The 18,755-nt window shown below is 34.0% G+C and overlaps 1 protein-coding gene across 1 annotated transcript in view; it reads left to right on the forward strand.

Annotated features, from left to right (window-relative positions):
- The window catches only part of SCN7A (sodium voltage-gated channel alpha subunit 7), an 85,094-nt gene that overhangs the window by 24,042 nt on the left and 42,297 nt on the right, over positions 1-18,755 (forward strand). The window contains exons 9-14 of the mRNA XM_082395381.1: positions 1,649-1,718; positions 5,084-5,225; positions 8,813-9,019; positions 15,012-15,108; positions 16,359-16,597; positions 17,653-17,826. Coding sequence (XP_082251507.1) covers positions 1,649-1,718; positions 5,084-5,225; positions 8,813-9,019; positions 15,012-15,108; positions 16,359-16,597; positions 17,653-17,826 — 929 coding nt within the window. The remainder of the gene's footprint in view (positions 1-1,648; positions 1,719-5,083; positions 5,226-8,812; positions 9,020-15,011; positions 15,109-16,358; positions 16,598-17,652; positions 17,827-18,755) is intronic.

An 18,755-nucleotide genomic window follows, 5' to 3' on the forward strand; every position in this document is an offset into this window, starting at 1 on the left:
ATATCTTCACCATAATCCTGCAGAGAAGACATGAATAACCCCTGTTACCAACAGGGAAACAGAAGTAAAGAGAAATTCTGTGAATGTTCTAGCGTACTATAACCACTCGGTGCAAAACTAGGATTCTAGCCAAGCTCCATCTGGCTTTAAAACCCATTCCCTTTTCACCAGACCATACTCTCTTATTAGATTTTTCCCTCATATTAAAATCATCAGTTCCTTTCTGACAGTATTTAGAAAAAATCAAAAGTATATTGTTCAACTAATAAAAATAAAATATTGATAAACCTTAAGTAGTCCTTCTACCTTAACTTTATTTATACTTTGGATTTAATAAGTTCTAAAACAAATCTTAATAAATTTTACTCTTTGGTTTACCCCATAATATGATTATGATGCAAGTAATGCAAAATTATTAGTATATATGTGAAATGTTTCCTTATTATGTAGGTCTATTTCATGGTCTTAATTCTATTGATAAGAACAATAGGAGATGGATGTTAAATCTTAGATTCCAATTGAAATCCCCTTTAGTTTCTTTGGTGTTGTAATAAAAATATGCTAATTACTAAAAAGTAAACAAATTTTGCTACTTCACTGGTTATTGCTAAGAAAACAGAGTCCAAGTTCTTTTCTTTGTTAAAGTATGTATATTATAATGAAATCATTTTAAAGATTATCACTTTAATATTTGTCCAATTATAGTCATTCTATTTTCTCAAATAACGTGTTAGGAATTGCTGGAAATATATTTGCAAAATATTATTTAACCTAATTTCCGTGTCATAGTCCTTGTATTTAGAAGAGCACTTGGGACTGCCCAGTTCTAATGTCAAATTTCATTTGGTTTTTGACTGTCACTCAAAAGTGTTGATCAATGGTTCCTAACTATGATTTTTAAATTCTTCTAAAATTATTTTAGGTGACAAAGTGACATTTTCTGAGATTGGTGTAATTCAATTTTGTATACACGCAACACACACACACACACACACACACACACACACACACACACACACTCACCAGGGCTGATCTCATGGGTTTGATTTTTGTGATTTGAATTCAGAACCTAAAAAGCAATGCTACTAAGCATGTATGTTCCCAACCCTGGTAACTGATATCTATAGATACACAATTTACATTTTGATTGATAGCAGATAAAAATACCTGTATGAATTCTATGGGCTATGACTCAGATTAGCTCAGATTATGATTGAAACTAGGTGATATCAGGACAAGTAATTAAGCGGCACTGGACGCTCATTGTAGAAAAATAAGCTGCAAAGTGAGAAGAGAATGGAAATTAAACCCAGAGACAGAAAACTCTGATCTTCTGTTCAGGAAGATCATCAGGAATAAACCCTGGAAGGAATAATCCTCAATTTTCAAATAGATTAGTCTTGGGAATTTTTCTTTCAGGGTCTGGTCATACCTGGCTGGAGTAGGTGGATTGCCAGAGGTCTTTTGGCCTGTACACTGGATGCTAGGACAGCCTCCTAGATTTGAAAAAAAAGGGGAAGAGGCAGGCTCTGTGCTCCTTCCTTCTCACTGTACAGAAGGATGCTCATCTGTACAGATTTAATTGGGTTTCAGATATGCTGTTCACTCAAGATTAGATATGGAATATCATTTCTTTCTTATTTTTCAGAAACAGAAAACTTTTATTATTTGGAAGGAGAAAGATATGCTCTTCTTTGTGGCAACAGAACAGATGCTGGGTAAGTGGTATTAATGTTTTCTTCTATTGTAACCAAAAGTGAGGTCTGGCAGTTCAACGCTCAAAAGCCGGTAAAGAGGCCAGGTTGGTGGAAAGGAAAGTTTGCTTTATTTTCGGTGCCGGCAACTGGGAGCAGCGGGGTGGGTGGGGAGAGGGCAGCAGCCTGTGTCCAAAGGCCGACTCTGACCCCACCGCCCTGACGATCAGGGAGCAAGAGCTTTTATAGACAGAGGGAGGGGGCTACAGGCAGAAACAGCGCAGTCAGCTCTGACAGTCATCTTGATATTGGTCATCGGTGGTCTGACCAGCATCATCTCGATTGTTTTAAGTGCGGTTAATCTTCAGTTCCAGGGTCAGTTTGTTCCCATTTCCTTGAGGCCAATTCTCGGAATTATGGCAGCTTATGTCATGGCTACAGTCTGGTCTTCATATACAATGGAATATTACTCAGCCATAAAAAGAAACAAAATTGAGTTATTTGTAGTGAGGTGGATGGACCTAGAGTCTGTCATACGGAGTGAAGTAAGTCAGAAAGAGAAAAACAAATACCATATGCTAACACATATATATGGAATCTAAAAAAAAAAAAAAAGGTCATGAAGAACCGAGGGGCAAGACGGGAATAAAGACACACAGACCTACTAGAGAATGGACTTAAGGATATGGGGAGGGGGAAGGGTAAGCTGTGACAAAGTGAGAGAGTGGCATGGACATATATACACTACCAAATGTAAAATAGATAGCTAGTGGGAAGCAGCCGCATAGCACAGGGAGATCAGCTCGGTGCTTTGTGACCATCTAGAGGGGTGGGATAGGGAGGGTGGGAGGGAGGGAGACACAAGAGGGAAGAGATATGGGAACATATGTGTATATGTATATGAATAACTGATTCACTTTGTTATAAAGCAGAAACTAACGCACCATTGTAAAGCAATTTACTCCAATAAAGATGTTAAAAAAAAAGGTTAATGAAAGAATGTATAGAATACTGCTATTTCAAACTATTTCTTGTTTCAACAACATTTGCAACCCATGTTGATTTTTAACTCTACGCATTTACCTATGCTTATAAATAATGGTGATTAGTATGAACAGCAGTAGCCAAGAGAGAAGGCCTGTTCTTTATGTAGTAAAAAGAAACAAACAAATAACTAATTTAAAAATACTGTTATGTCTAAATTATTGCCAGGTGTAATAAATTAGCAATAATACAGAAACCTCAAAGTTAAGGGTTTTATTCATTTTAGTCATTGGACCTAGATAATGGTGAATTAAATCATAAAACACAAAGCTATTGATTTCGATGGCATCTGCATTTGCCATGGGAGAAGTTTGCTAATCCTGCTTTACTAAGATATTTTATTTTATCTAAAACAAACCTTCTTCCACCTGCTGGGGATTTCAGTATCTATAGACAGTTCACAGGATATGGCTCAGAATATTATCTGTAGCCCTTGAGAAGGAACTAAAGGTCCTTGGCTATGTTTAATGACTAAACTATTATTATTTGGTCTCCTTTGACTGTTTTCCTCTGTTTCTACTTTTTCTCACTTCTCTGATTAAACTTATTCTTTGGTTAAAGTTTTTCCACAGACAAAAGGCAGGCTGAGGACATGGGAGAGCAAGGACCATAGCGTCCTGCTCCGTTTCAGTATCCCTGATCAATAGTATTTATTTAATGATTATTGCTTTTATTAATGGTTCCCATTTGATTACATAATCTCATTTACCATCAAAACCATGCTGAGAAGTGTACAATATGGAATACTATTAATCTGATTTTACAGAAAAAAGTATAATGGATAGACTAGCTAAATGATTTATTCAAGGTCAAGAAGTTAGTAAATGGAAGAGCTGGGACTTAAATAAGAATCTAATTTTCTGTTTTCAGTGTGCCCCAGAGCTAATAGGACTTATCAAGAAAGACAATATAATCTGTTCTTCAGCCAGAAGATTTTGAAGAAAAAAAAATTAAAGATATGATGTTATTTCACTTATTTTATGGCTTGTATGTCTTTAATGAATATAATTTACATTAATAACAAGCTGATTGCTCTTAAAAACAGTACTTATAAATAATTCTTCAGTGAGATGACAAAACTCTCAAGTTTTATTGTCCTATAATTTCAGATGAAGAGATAAGAAGGTAGAAATAGAGTGCTTCTCAGCAGTACTACGACTCAGTTCCTTATGTTACTTCCCTAAGCCGGGATGACTTGACACCCATGTGTAAACTCAGCTCTTTCTTAGAAGCTCTGGGCACAGACTGACAAAAAAGCACACGGGAGAGGGGAACATGAGTTATGCAGTTTAGTTGTATTAAGGTGATTTAGACATATTGTTGCTTACTCAACTCTTTTGCCACCCTACTGCTGGGCTTCCTTTCTGTTTTCAAGTCCAGATTGTGATTTCATCTCATCGTGTCTGCCCCATCCCACTCGAGCTAACCCTTTCAATGGACATTCCAAATTAAATTTGACCTGAAATGCATGTTGAAGATATCTGGTCATGGATAGACAGAATCACAATGATATAGTATGTCAAGGCCAGAAGAGAAAGTCATACAGCGTTTCACCTGCAACCATCATACTTTGCTGCATGGTAAACTATGCCAAAAGTTGGTGCTTTAAGACAAGAACAGAAATTCATTTGTTCAGATTCTGTAGGTCAGCAATTTAACAAGCCTCAACATACAAGTACTTTTTAAACCTCTGCATCACAATTGTTAACCATTAACAAGTATGCAAAACAAGTCACATGGCCAAAGTTCCAATAATGTAGGAGGAACTACAGAAAGGTGTGGATGGAGGAAGCATGATTTATTGGGCCACTACTGTCATAATGGACTACAACACCCAAGCCCCAGTAGGTAAAAGTATGAAGACTCCATGAAAGGAAATGAAATAAATATTTAATCATCTTTCTACCAAACTGCCAGTTCTGCTTATAAGTTATTGATAATAAATTTTTTCTCACTCTTAAATAATGGGATGTAAGGGTTTGAGGTGAGATCATTTAAAAATTAAACCCTAAACTACTACAGTTTTATTTTTATCAGCGTTATTTTCCATCAGTTATACTTTCACTTTGATACTGGGTAGTAAAGAAATCTTTAACAAAAGGCTTGGCAAAAACCATTTGTGAGGCCCTGTTGTCTTTTAATTTAATTAACACTGTTCACTTATATCAACTTAAAGTCTAACTCATATTCAGCTTTTTCCGCTGGGAATTGTTTGGAAGAAGACTACTCCCTGTGGAAGAGGGAGCCCTTTATTATTCATGGGCAGATGTTCTATATTTATGATTTGACCATAATCTGAAAGTCACCTAAGAGTAAGCAGTTTTTCTTTTCTGTGTCTTAATTAGTCAGTGTCCTGAAGGATATGTGTGTGTAAAAGCTGGTGTAAATCCTGATTATGGCTACACAAATTTTGACAGTTTTGGCTGGACCTTATTAGCCCTATTTCGGTTAATGATGCAAGATTACCCTGAAGCACTTTATCACCAGGTAAGAACACAGAGAATCTGCACTGCATGGAAAAATGGTGCCATGCTCCTCCTTTCTGAAATAATGATCAAATATAATACACTGTATTAAATTTTTATGTGAAGAAGAATTTGAGGACAGAAGAAAAGAGGACGAGAATTACCTAATGTCAAACTGTGTGTTAAAACTGAGCCCAAGTCTGTGTTCTTATGTATGGTATTGATATCTTATTTAATCTTTGAAACAATCCTACAAGGATATAAATATGTATATGAGCTTTTTTATGAAGACCCTAAGATCAGAGCATTTAGGTAATCTCCCCAAAGTTAAAACACATGTATCTGCCAGAGATCACTATACTGCTCTGTGGTCTCAGACGTTTGACATTAGCTAAGTAAAGAGCATTTCTAAGTACTAATTCTTTAGACAAAAAAATTGAACCTATGAGATTACCATGTATTAAGAAATTATTTGTTGAATGCCCACAATGTACTCTTTCTCTTTAATTCTCTATTTCTTCTCATTCTCCTTTAATATTCAATCAGGCTCCAGTTGTAATAGCAGAAAGCCTGCTGTTATGAGACTTGAAATCAAAATGCTGAGAGTCCTCCTTTATAACTGATGATTTGTGTGCCATAGTGTCTCAGAAGGATATAATACGTGCTCACTAAAATAGAGATTCAATTTTCCTTTTAAGAAAAGTTCCAGCACAGTGGAATACGCAGTGTCATTTCAGCAGCATAGTTAATATCGAAAGATATTAGATAAAATAAATAAATTACTTTAAATTCCAGAAGTATTTACAGTTGAAGAAGAACACTCTTTTTAAACACACACACACCATACTTTTTTTTTTTTACACCATACTTTTTATGATTGAATAAATTATGGTGTGTGTGTATGTGTGTTTACAGGCCATTAATAATGATAAGGGTAATATAATATATTTTTGGCACGAAGGTTCATAATATATTATTAAATGAAAATCAAGTAAACCAAACATGCTTGTAGTATAATTATATTTCCGGAAGAAGTACATAAAAATATTACAAGTGATTTTTTCTTTATGCAAACTATATTTTTCTAATTTTGTAAGAGTAGTTATATTGTTATTTCCCAAAATTTTGACAAGCATCAATGCCTGCTCCACAACACTATAAACTTCTTATTTCTAAAATGATCTCATCATGTTATTCTCCTTCTAACAATCCTTCAGTGATTTCCAAATTTCTATGGGATGAAGTTCAAAGTCCATATGCATTGTCCATAGTGCCCTTTAAAATCTAGTCTCTGCATTTGTTGCCAGATTCATTTCCCAACAATATCCCAATTATATACTCTCTGCTTTATTTGAGTCAAAAAGACTTGCTGTTTCCTAAATGACCTTTTCCCATAATTTCTTGTTTCAGTGTGTGCAAATTCAAGTTTCTTCCATCTTCTGTCTCATGCCTCAGATTTATGCCTCCAAGCTATATTTCTTGTTTGAGCTTTCCCCCAACCTCTTCTTTTAGAGCTGGACATATTCTACATCAGAATTCCATGGTACCCTGTAATTGCCTCAGGTAGTGGTTATTTTAATTGCTTGTTCAGCATTTCCTCCCATTAGGAGATACACTACCTAAGAAGAAGTATTTTGTCTTATTTTAATTTTTGTATTCTCAGCATCTAACACATAGAAATGCTTGATGAAATTTTAATAAACAAAAATATAAGTGAATATTTATGGGTTATGTTACTTTATATAATAGTGAATGTCTTGCCTTTTTTTTACAGCTTTCAAAGTACGTTAGCTAATTTTCTTGGTAACATTGGTCTAAAGGCAATCCTCTCATACAACCAGTGAAATGAGAAATCAGTCTGGGAGTGCCCTGGTGCTGGAGTCTTACAGGACCTTCATCATTATTGTACTCTAAATTTTTATTGACTAGTGTAGATAAGGTTTGCTTTGATTTGGACTGGATTTTTACTCTGAGCATTGCCCTACTGAATTAAACTGACTATGGCTAGGGAAATTTGGCAATTATTCCCAAAGAGTACAGCTCATGTTTTAGAGAATATCATTCCCCGTTAATTCAACAAATATTTATTTGACCCAAGTACTCTTTGATACAGCATCAGTACGGAAATGAACAAAGCAGATTGTCAATCCTCATGGAATGGAGTTATGTTTAGCAATGGTTAATGTTTACTGCATACTTGCCATGAGCTAAGATCTTCTCATACATTGTTTCATTTGATTTTCACAACAAATCTATGACAAAGGGGTATAATTAGCACCTATTTCCTGCTAAAATATAATAGAACTAGAATTTGTATACTTTTCCATTCTAATAAGATTGTATACTTTTATTCTCCATCAGCTTCATATAGGGGAAAGAGCAAAAGTTTTGAATTCAGGCATTCCCCCACAGTTGTGAGATCTTTGTCTATCTAATTTTCATCTCTTTTCTGTGGTAAATACCACATGAATGTTTTGCCCAGAATTAATAAAATAATAACCATAAAGTATTTATTAATGTACATGTCCTGCAGTGTACTCCATGATATCTATTACTAACTCCTGAATATACTGTAAATGACAGCCATTTAGTAGGAAAAATATTTAACCACATCCTAAATAGCTGACTCACTGGGATAATCGAGTTTATTAAAAATACCTTTAAAGAAAAACATACTATAGATTAATAAGAAATTATTTCTGACTAAATGTTAGAAGATCGTATTAATTTGTAAACATTCTTAACTCTGTTATATCAACACAGTATTTTCTGTAAATACCTGTCTATTGGTTCAAATGAATACTTAAAAATTAAAACTATTCCCATTTGTTTTCTTGAAATTTGTTCATATACTTTTAATTAATGACGATAAATCAGTGGACTATATTTTGGATTTGTAATATCTACTTATAAATTTAAAATTTTTCTGATATATCTTAGGTAATTATTATGAAATAAAAGCTAGTCAATGCGCAGTTTGGAAATCTACAGTTTTGTATTTTTCTATCCACAAATGACTTCATATAAGTGAATGATATGACTTTCCTTTGTGATTTGTCTAGAGGTTCATCAACAAAGCAGGTATTCTGACAGATATAGACATATTCCTGTTCCTCACCCCTTTGAATAGACCTGATTTTGTACCTCGTTGCGATGTTTCCATAAAGTAAAGTTCAGAGGAAAGTAATCTCCAAACAGTCATTCTTTGACTTTATTACACTTCGTATAGTTAAAGATTCTACTGCAAAGTAAATAATCTTTCATATTCAGACTGTCCAGCTTTCTTTATTGAAAGATGACAGTTTTTTCCTTTCAACATGTTTACTCTGTTAATGAAGACATAAAAGTCAGATGTTCAGCCTGAATTAATTAAATTACTAAGTTCTTCCCTGGTTTTGTACCATATATTTTGTACCTTACATATATGTCTAAATTGAAGAGCTTTAATTTACTTCTCCAGGTAGAGCCAGTACTTAAACTGTCTTGTGATTACATTCCACTTATAACTAAATTATTTTCATAACAAAATTTCATTTTTCACTTTAAAATAACAGATTGCAGGAAGACAAATAACGTTTCCTCTCTGTCTTGTTTTCCACCTCTCCTTAGGTCCTTTATGCTTCTGGGAAGGTCTACATGATATTTTTTGTTGTGATAAGTTTTTGGTTTGCCTTTTATATGGCAAGTTTGTTCTTAGGCATACTTGCTATCTCCTGTGAAGAAGAAAAGCAGAGAGCTGCTGAAAAAGCTAAGAAGATTGAGCCGGAACTTCAGCAGGCTTTAACGGAACTTCAAGAAGGAAATAAAGCAGCAGAGGTATAGCTTTTTTAAATGCTTTTTTGGAGTCAGAGTTTATCTTCTTGGAGCATATTGTCTTCTAATAGATGCTCAATATCTGTGTGTGATACATAAGATCATATGTGATTTTAATAGGAGGGCTCATTTTTGCTACATAACATTCTTTCCTGAGTGTGGTGTGGTAAGAGTGACCAACATTTTTACGATTTTGTTTTTGCTCCAAAATGCATATTACTACTGCTGATAAACTATGGATATATTATATATTTTTTTGAACTTGACTTCTCTTAATGCAGGTATAATTTATTAATTTAAACTTGCTTCAGATAGCACATAAGAATTAGCTTTGGAAAATTTCGGTGTTCAACTCAAAAGTGACAGTGCCTTCCATAATTTACAAATCAGCAAGTACTAAAAGCATGGATCGAAGTATAGTACTGAAGTTGTAAAAAGAGGAAAAAAATTTTACTTTATTGACTTTCTTACTCGTTCAAGAGGAAATGCACTGTGCATCCTGACCTAAGGAGTTATTTTACCTGTGGAATAATTAAATCCATGATCAGTAAAACTTAATACAGTTTTACTCTAATTTTCAATGACCTTAGTGTTGTGTTTGAATATATTTTCAGATGTTTAGCCTCATAGCAAAAGATTTGGCCCATGAATCTAAAAGTATTGACAGAAGTAACATTAAAGAAGTTGTAGAAAATTATCTTTAAAAATCTAAATTGTGCCATAAGTGTGCAGAAAAGAAGAACAGGACCTAGAAAAGCAACCAGAAGTAACTTTCTTATATTCCACAGGACCTAGCTATCTCACACCTCCTCTTAGGTTTAGAGAGGGATAGGTTTAGCTCAGTGTCCTAATACCCCTACCCAGAAGCTGTCAAGGTGTGCAGTGGGCAGAAGCCAAAGCAGCCTAAGGGGGACGGAACCCATGCCTCTTCTGAGGTGTTGCTCCCTTCTTCTGTTTTGGGAGGAGCCCCCCTGCCAAGGAGCTTGTTCTTTGGAGGGTGCTTGGCCCAAAGTGATCACAAGCAAGTCCAGTGCTCCCACCCCACTGGCCTAGTTACAGGACCCTCACTTGTGGGAGGGGAACCATGCCCTGCCTTCTTTTCTGTCCTTCTGGAATATTTATTTTTGCACTCTTAACACTTGCTAATAAAGATTGTCTACACGGGAAAAATACTCGAACTATATTTTCTAGTAGATGTAAAAAGGACAGATTGGGGAGCAAACAAAAGATAGAAAGGAGCTATATCCAGGGTCCTCTCATATAAAAAAGATAAAAAGAGCTGAGGAAAAGTAAAGGGCAAAAGATTCACTCTGGCACGTGTAGTATGGCTGGCTAAGAAGTTCATTAATACCGAAGGCCCTTGCTGGGCCAAAAAGGGGAAAATGTTAACTTCCCTTTTATATAACCCTTTCATTAAGTTGTCATCAGTAGAGAAGCTCTAGAAAAGTCATTCCACTAAAAAGTGGGGCCTGAATGATATGATATAGGATCATACCAAATGACAAGTTATTGATAGATATGTGTATCTATGAGGTTTCAATGCATACAATTGAAAAATGAAGCAATTACAGACCGTATGAAGAAAACATGTATAAAAAGAAGCTGTCAAATATAGCCATCATATCACCCATGAGGAAGTCACAGAAAAACAAATTACAAAAGCTTTCTGTCTCTAGAAATGAGTCTGAGGTCCTTCATGTTGAATGATTGTAGTCTGAATGATATGTTGAATGTGTAATTTGTTTTCAAGTGGCATTTCAAATGTCAAGAGCTACACACAAATGCATTCAAGAGCACAATACTTCTCTTATTCCAGATGAGATGCCCTATTAGCTCTGCTTATGAAGAACTTAGATTATTTCCTAATTTCCCAATATCTCCATTCATTTGGCTATTTGGATCACATAAAGCCTTTCTGGTTTTAATTAAAATCTTTCAATTATAAAAGATTTCTGTTCCTGGAAGAGTACTAGAACATTTTGTCATGCAAAAGTTTTCTGGGAAAATGAGAATAAAAGTTATTTTCACAAGATGTATTTTCTTTTCCTTTTTTATTTATACATAAGAAAACACTGGACAGTGAAGAATTTAAAATGGAACATACTGAGGACCCTCTAGGTGACCAACCTGATTTAACCCTAGACAGATTCTAATTCCAATGTTGGAATTACTGGGAAATTACATATGTGTTTCATATTCTCACATTATAAGAAAACAGTACATCATATTGGCTAAAATCAGAGTTTTGCAGTCAGATAAATATAGATTTAAGTCCATTTTAGCCACTTAATAGATGTATGATATTTGCCAAGTCTGTTAACCTTTCTAAACTTCAGCTTCTTCATCTGTAAGGTGTGTATTATAATATCTGTGTCATAGGTTGTTGTGAGATTCAAATTAAATAAACGTTTATAAAGCACTTAGCACTGCTTAGAATATACTAAGCAACTGAAAAAATGGTAATGTCTAATTATAGGAAAGACAAGAACACAACTGCAAGAAGGCACTGCCGTCCATATGGAGAATACTTGTCAATATAAAATTCTTTAAGTCTTTGACTATGTCTCCCTTTTAGGGATAATTAAAGTAATAATGATGGTAATAATAGTATATAATGTTTATTGAGTGTCAACTATGTGCCAGACACATAATTAGTGTCTTCACAAATTCTCAAATTTAATCTTTATTGAGAAGTTCCAGTTACAAAGTTTGATCTATATTTATTGGTAATTGATTTCTCAACACTGAGAAAGAGAACCCATTTTTCATCACTTTACCATCATTGTTCTGGAGAATCAACACTGAAACAATATTATTTCATCAGTTACACAGTTTGTAGGTGAAACTTTCCTATGAATTGTCAGTTATTGGCAAAACCTTAGAAAAGAATGATTTATACAACTGTAGGAATATAAATATTAAAAAAAAATTTGCCCATCTAAACTGACATCCTTATAGTTCACCTGTATAATTAAACATTATTGACAATATTCTGTATGTTAGACATTGTATTAAGCATTGGAGATTTTAAAATTAATAAATACAAATACAGTGTCTATCATCATGAAGCTAATGGTCTAATGGGGAGATAAACTATAAAATTACTATAAAAATAAATTGTAACTTTAGGACCACCAGACATTATGTTTCCTGATGTTATGAAATAGGAAACATAAAACACCACAATATATTCTTGCCAAAATCCACGCTAAGTCTAATATGCCTCTAGATCTAACCATCTTTTTCCAGAGACTATAGGAAAGAGAAGAATGCATTAAATTAAACTAAAAACACATAATCTGCCAAATTAAGAATGTGGAAAATTCTACAATATAAGTGATTCAGTGTCTTTAACAAATCACATAGGCTAAATAAATTTAAAATCATGATAATCAGTAGAACTGCAAACCAAAAAAAATGCATATCATTTTGTATTTTGATTGGAACAAGTCAACTATAATAGAATGTTTCTGAGCAATGAACGAAAATTGAGCATGGTCTGGGTCTTGGATAATATTAAGGAATTACTAATTTTGCTGATTGTGGTAATGGTGTTGTGACTATCTTTTTAAAAAAGCTTATTCTGAAATTTTATGATATCTGAAATTTGATTTAAAATACTTCAGGAAAAAAGTAGGGTGAGTAATACATGAAAAGTGGAAAGTATAACATCATTGATGGTTGAAGCAACCTATTGGGTACCTGGTGAGTATTATTCTCCACTAAAAAAATTAAATGAAAATACGGGAAGTGTTAAAAAAGTGAGAAACATAGTGCTTTGAAAGCCTGTAATAAAGGATTTCTCTGAGTCAGAAAGGTTTTTATTGAGGACTTGGCACTTGAACTGAGATCTGAAGAATGAGTCCATTCTCTCTGGCAGGAGGGAACAGGATGAGTCAGAGGATTAAAAAGGCCAGTGGGGTTGCAGTAGAGAGAGGAAGTCTGGGTACAAGACGAACACTTCAGGTGTTCATTGCTAAATGCCAGAAATATGACTGGGTTCTTCCTTTTTCATATCTCCCCTCCAGAGAAAATTGAAACCAGCGGTGAAAAGAATCCTAGCCCCTTCTTCCAGTTTAATTTTAATGCTGGATTGTCTAAAATTCAGGCATATGTCCTTATTAGCTCTTAAACTTCCAAAAAGGAGATTTTTGAGTCATAATCCTTTCAATTTACGTTGTAAACTAGCTATATCCTTAGGAGTTGGCCAACGTATGGGCACTTATTGAGAAGTTCAACTGAGAGAAATATATTACTAGACTGATATGTGGTTTGTTCATTTTGTATCCTAAAACATGTCCATAGTTCAAGCCAAATCACTAATGAGCACTGACTGTCTCAACAATAACGTTATTACTCTCCCCACTCCACTGCTCCCCCCATCACAGCTGATGAACTTTACTGGATTGCTCTTTGTTGTAAATTCATCAAACATTGTCACCGTCACTACCAGAAGCAGCTCTATGAGAAGTAATTCCTCGGTATTAAGAATATAGTGGAGGATATTGTTCACGATATGACAAAGTATCATCTTTATGAAGAAACACCTGGGAAATTTCTATCAGACTTTAATAACAGAAAAATTATAGTTCTGTTGGTTTTTAACTCTTAGAAATTTGGAATTATATAAATTATCACATATTTTATGTAGCCTTGTAAGTCAGCCAAGAAAATACTTTCTGGAATAAGCATTGGTTTAAATAAATAAATTAGCTTCACATCCTGAGCTTTTGCGTACTTTTTCAGTTAAAAAAAAAAAAAGTGAGGCAACAGAGATCTGTAGATAAAAAGAATCTGTCATTTTCCTGATGGAACTCAGTATGTAGTACAGTTGGTTTTTACCTCCTCTAGCTCTAGTATTTAAATTAGAAGGACTTGACTCCTATGGAGTGAGATGAATGTGATGATTCCCTTGATATCTACTCTGGGACTTCAGATAGACCTCAGCAGAACCTGCCAACTAGGGTGCTCTGGGTATGGGTTATCAGTGAGCCTCAACCACGAATCTCCTCAGTGTTAGGGCAGCAGCAGGCCCATGCCAGTTATCTCTATTCAAAAGCTGCCTCACCTATTAAAATTTATTTACTATTTATTTCACCTATTAGGCTCACCTATTTACCAAATTAATAAGCATACAAATATTATTATTCTCTGTGTGTACCAAGTGTAAAAACTGTCGGGAGCTCTATGGTGCAATATCATCTACCCATTGCCAGTTTCTTACAGTTTAAATTCAAATACAAAATTTATACATGGTCACTAGAAACATCTGGGGCCATACTTGTGATAATCATGAATGTGTAGAACTTGTAACATCTGCATCGAAGCCGAGGAGTTTTGAGTGCCTTTCCACTGCAAGGGTTCTTTTTAACTCTGTAGCCACATCAGCAAAACAGAGGATGTCTTAAAACCATTACTCAAGAGTTATGAGGGACGGAAAGATGTGATTCCTTTTTGGAATTATCAAATATGTTCGAACCAAAAATATCCTTTAAAATTCATTTTATTACCTGATATTACATGGGACATATTTCATCATCTCAACACCAAATAATTGATTTTATCAAGAGAGTTTACAAAGTCATAGTTAACATATCCCCAAGTAAAAAATGTAAGGTGTTAGAGAAATGTAAGGTGTTATTGTTCAGTAGCATGTTTGCCAACTGGATATTCCACAATAATTCTAAACTGTACACTGAATTCTTTGTCAAATATGGGTAATACCACTATCATTCTCTGGTTTTCTCCTTTTATAGTTGACCTCATAATATAAAATGATTTTGTTGAGTTGCAAGTAATACGCATTCATTTTCCAAATAATCCTAAGTCAGTTTAATAATACCTATAGTGTAAAGAGTGCCAAATTATGGAACACAGAAAGGCTTTTGGAAGTAAGAATCAGCATTTTAAAGAAGGCTATAAGCCTTCTTATAGTTATAGTCTTAGATCTACAAAGGGGAGAAGCCAGTATTAGACTCATCAAATTTCTTTTTAGACCAAGACTACAGAAATAGAAATGAAGAAAAGATCATCAACTTCTATGATTACTTCTTTGGATATGTTGGATGATACTACTATCAGACATAAAGAAGGTAAAGTAAAAAATATTTAGACACTATGGAAGGTACCATTCATATGATTCACTTTTTAAAAAATTAATTAATTAATTAATTAATTAATTAATTAATTTATTTATTTATTGGCTGTGTTGGTTCTTTGTTGCTGCCCGCGGGCTTTCTCTAGTTGCGGCGAGTGGGGGCTACTCTTCGTTGTGGTGTGTGAGCTTCTCATTGTGGTGGCTTCTCTTTGTTGCGGAGCATGGGCTCTAGGTGCGTGGGCTTCAGTAGTTGTGGCACGCGGGCTCAGTAGTTGTGGCACGCGGGCTCAGTAGTTGTGGCTCGTGGGCTCTAGGTGCGCAGGCTTCAGTAGTTTTGGCACACGGGCTTAGTTGCTCCGCGGCATGTGGGATCTTCCGAGACCAGGGCTCAAACCCGTGTCCCTGCATTGGTAGGTGGATTCTTAACCACTGCGCCACCAGGGAAGTCCCCATATGATTCACTTTTAAGGAAATCCTCCAATTTCTTCAGAATTTTAGATGATGATAACTAAAATTTAAGGAATAGCATGAGACTATTAGGATAAACAATACTTTAAAATTTCATAAGCATAGTGTTTTAAACACTGGAAAAGGAACCAAAGAGTGCCAAGGAATTTTCTTTGTTTAACACTGAAAACAACATGAAGTATTACCTTGTAACTAAAAATACAGTTTGGTGTATATAACATTAACCTATTAAGGTCCTTTTTATACTTGTCTCTGCTTTTTAAATATATATAACTAGTAATCATAGACAATATGACATATAATCATATTATAATATGATACTATAATATATACTATTATATATTACATACTATAATATATAATATTATTATATTATATAGTATTATTATATTAATACTATTATATATTACATACTATAATATAATCATAGACAATAGACAATATTGAAAGACATTATTTTGTAAAGCATGTAAATCTAAAATTATAAATATACTCTCAGTTATATTCCATATTTGTTTTTCTTGAGAGGTACTCCTATGTTTTGATTCTAATACATAATTTGTCTCATTTTCATTTGTCTAACTCGCAAGCATGAACAAAATAGAAGAAATTTACTTTACTCTGATTTTTATTAATACAAAATATTTCTATATGCTAATTCAAAATCAGAAGTCTAGTTTCAAACCTCCCTTTGCATGCAAAAGTCAAAAATTTCTACTAGTTAGAGCTTAAATAAACAATTAGCTAATACATAACTTTTCTATTCTTTCATTTCAGAACTTAGAAAATCCAGGAAGAGATGCCCATTTTGTTGGTATAGATTTGCTAAAACTTTCTTGATCTGGAATTGTTCTCCCTGTTGGTTAAAGTTGAAAGAGTTTGTCCATATGATTATACGGGACCCATTTACCGATCTTTTCCTTACCATATGCATAATTCTAAACATACATTTTTTGGCCTTAGAACACTACCCAATGAGTTTAGAAACCAACAACATTCTCAACATTGAAAACCAGGTAAGAATCTCATTGTACATTATTTTCTTTTGCAATTTCAACTTTTCTTTAGTCATCATTATCCCCGTTATTTTATTTTATAACTCCAAAATGTTGCAAATGCATTATATGAGTATTAGATGAAGTACTGTGTTCATGCTTTCTCACCTCACCGCCCCCAGCCCTGCTTTGTAAATATTCTTATCATTGAATAGATTTATAGCTAGAGTCCATTTAAATTTAATACTTCTAGCTAACTGCATGGCAGTCAGGTTAAGTAGATATTATTTATTTCCTCTCCCTTCTCAAATATCCCATCTTTTGGTAGGGTAACCCCTAGATCAAGGTAGGGCAGAGGTGAAATAACAGACACAAGTGCTTCACTGACACCTGAATTTTGAATTCTGTTACAACTGCACCTAATCTTAGACTGGAGCTTATCCTTTTGGCAAGGTATTTTTGAGATTCACCCATCTTTTTTTTCCACGTACAATACAAAAGACAAAGATTTCTATGAGTTTAAAAACAAGTCACATTCAAGCAAATATATATTGTTTAATTTCGTTTGCTTTTATTGTTGTTTAGTTGCTTGATACTAATACAAACAGCCAACTGCTGCCAATTTTGAACTGTACATTTACTTGATACCAAAACAGTAATTTAGTTATTTCTGCCAGTGTAGTTTTCAAAGGACAATTTCCATAGGTTTGCTTTTTTTCTGGATCATATATACTTTTGAAAAATTTCTTTTACAGTTTTAAAAATTAAATATCTTAATGTGTACTCTTTATCCCAAAAGGAACTATTCAAAATGAAAAGATTTTCACTCTCAAATATTCTTTTGTTTTCTTCTAGGATGACTTTTATTAAAGTAATTGAAGATTACACAATGTTTGACATTAGATTGTCAAACAAAACCTATGAGCCTGTACTTGTAATACAGACTCTGAAACTAATCAGATCTTGACAGAGGAAATACGAAGAAGGTGGCAGTGAAAATTTACAGTTTCTGCGTGTGAGGGTTCTGATAGAGCTACTGGAATCATATTCTCATCTCTATGTTTTGTTTTATTTAGGTGTTTATTGGAATTTTCACAGCAGAAATGATTTTTAAAATAATTGCCATGCATCCGTATGGGTATTTCCAAGTAGGCTGGAACATTTATGATAGCCTAATTGTGTTCCATGGTTTAGTAGAACTTTATGTAACACATTTTCATGGACTGGCTGTTTTTCGATCATTCAGGGTGGTAAGTAGAATCCAAGACCTAAATTTTATTTTATAAAAATTCATCTCAGTTTCCTCAGACATGAAGTGGGAAGAATAGTAATACCTATACTTTTGGTATATTGGAGGTAGTAAATGAATTAATTCATATGTAACAAGCTTAGAAAGTAACCCAGAAAAGAGTAAGTAGTCTCCAATGCTGTTGTTTGGCCCAGGCATTAAAGGAAATATGCCATATATACAGCAAATTTGAGATACTGTTTTAGAAAGCAGAGTCAGGGATACTGGGTCAGTTTTGAGAAGCAGGATAATAAGGAGTCCCAGAAGCTGAATGTAAGCCAGTGTGTAACTGAAGAATCAGGTGAGTATTTCTAAATGTAGGGTAGAAAACTTTGTAAAAGAAGAATGGTCAGGCCAATAAAATGTTATTAGAAAATTATCAAGTCAGAATCACTATATGCCTGCAATGTAGGTGGTGGTAAAAGCATCAGAAAACTAGGCAAAGAAATAATGTTATTAGAATGATATTTATAGAAATGTTGGGCATTTGATAAATAATATATTGTCTCATTCTTGGTAACAAGTTGAAGGAATGTAGCAGATATCAAGAACAATTAAGTAGATTTGATCTTATCCAAATAATTCTTCAGAATCCTATCTTAAATCTTTATCCATAGGCTTGTCTAATGAGTAAGAGAAAAATATAAAAGCTGTATTTTTCAAATCTATGGATGAAACAAGACTGGGAAATACAGACAATGTAATAAAAGGTAGTATCAAAATATCTGAAAGGCTAGTAAAGGACTGAATCTAAGATGATTAAGTTTTACATGGATAAATGTTAAGTCCTACCCCTGAGTCCAGAAAGCCAACTATATACCAGAAAAAGTTGAGGAAGGTATAGCACATATAAAAATAATATATGGATTTTAGATGACCCAAATATTAAGG

This window comes from Balaenoptera borealis, assembly GCF_965194805.1.
Source record: "Balaenoptera borealis genome assembly, chromosome: 6".
In the NCBI taxonomy this organism is placed as follows: Eukaryota; Metazoa; Chordata; class Mammalia; order Artiodactyla; family Balaenopteridae; genus Balaenoptera; species Balaenoptera borealis.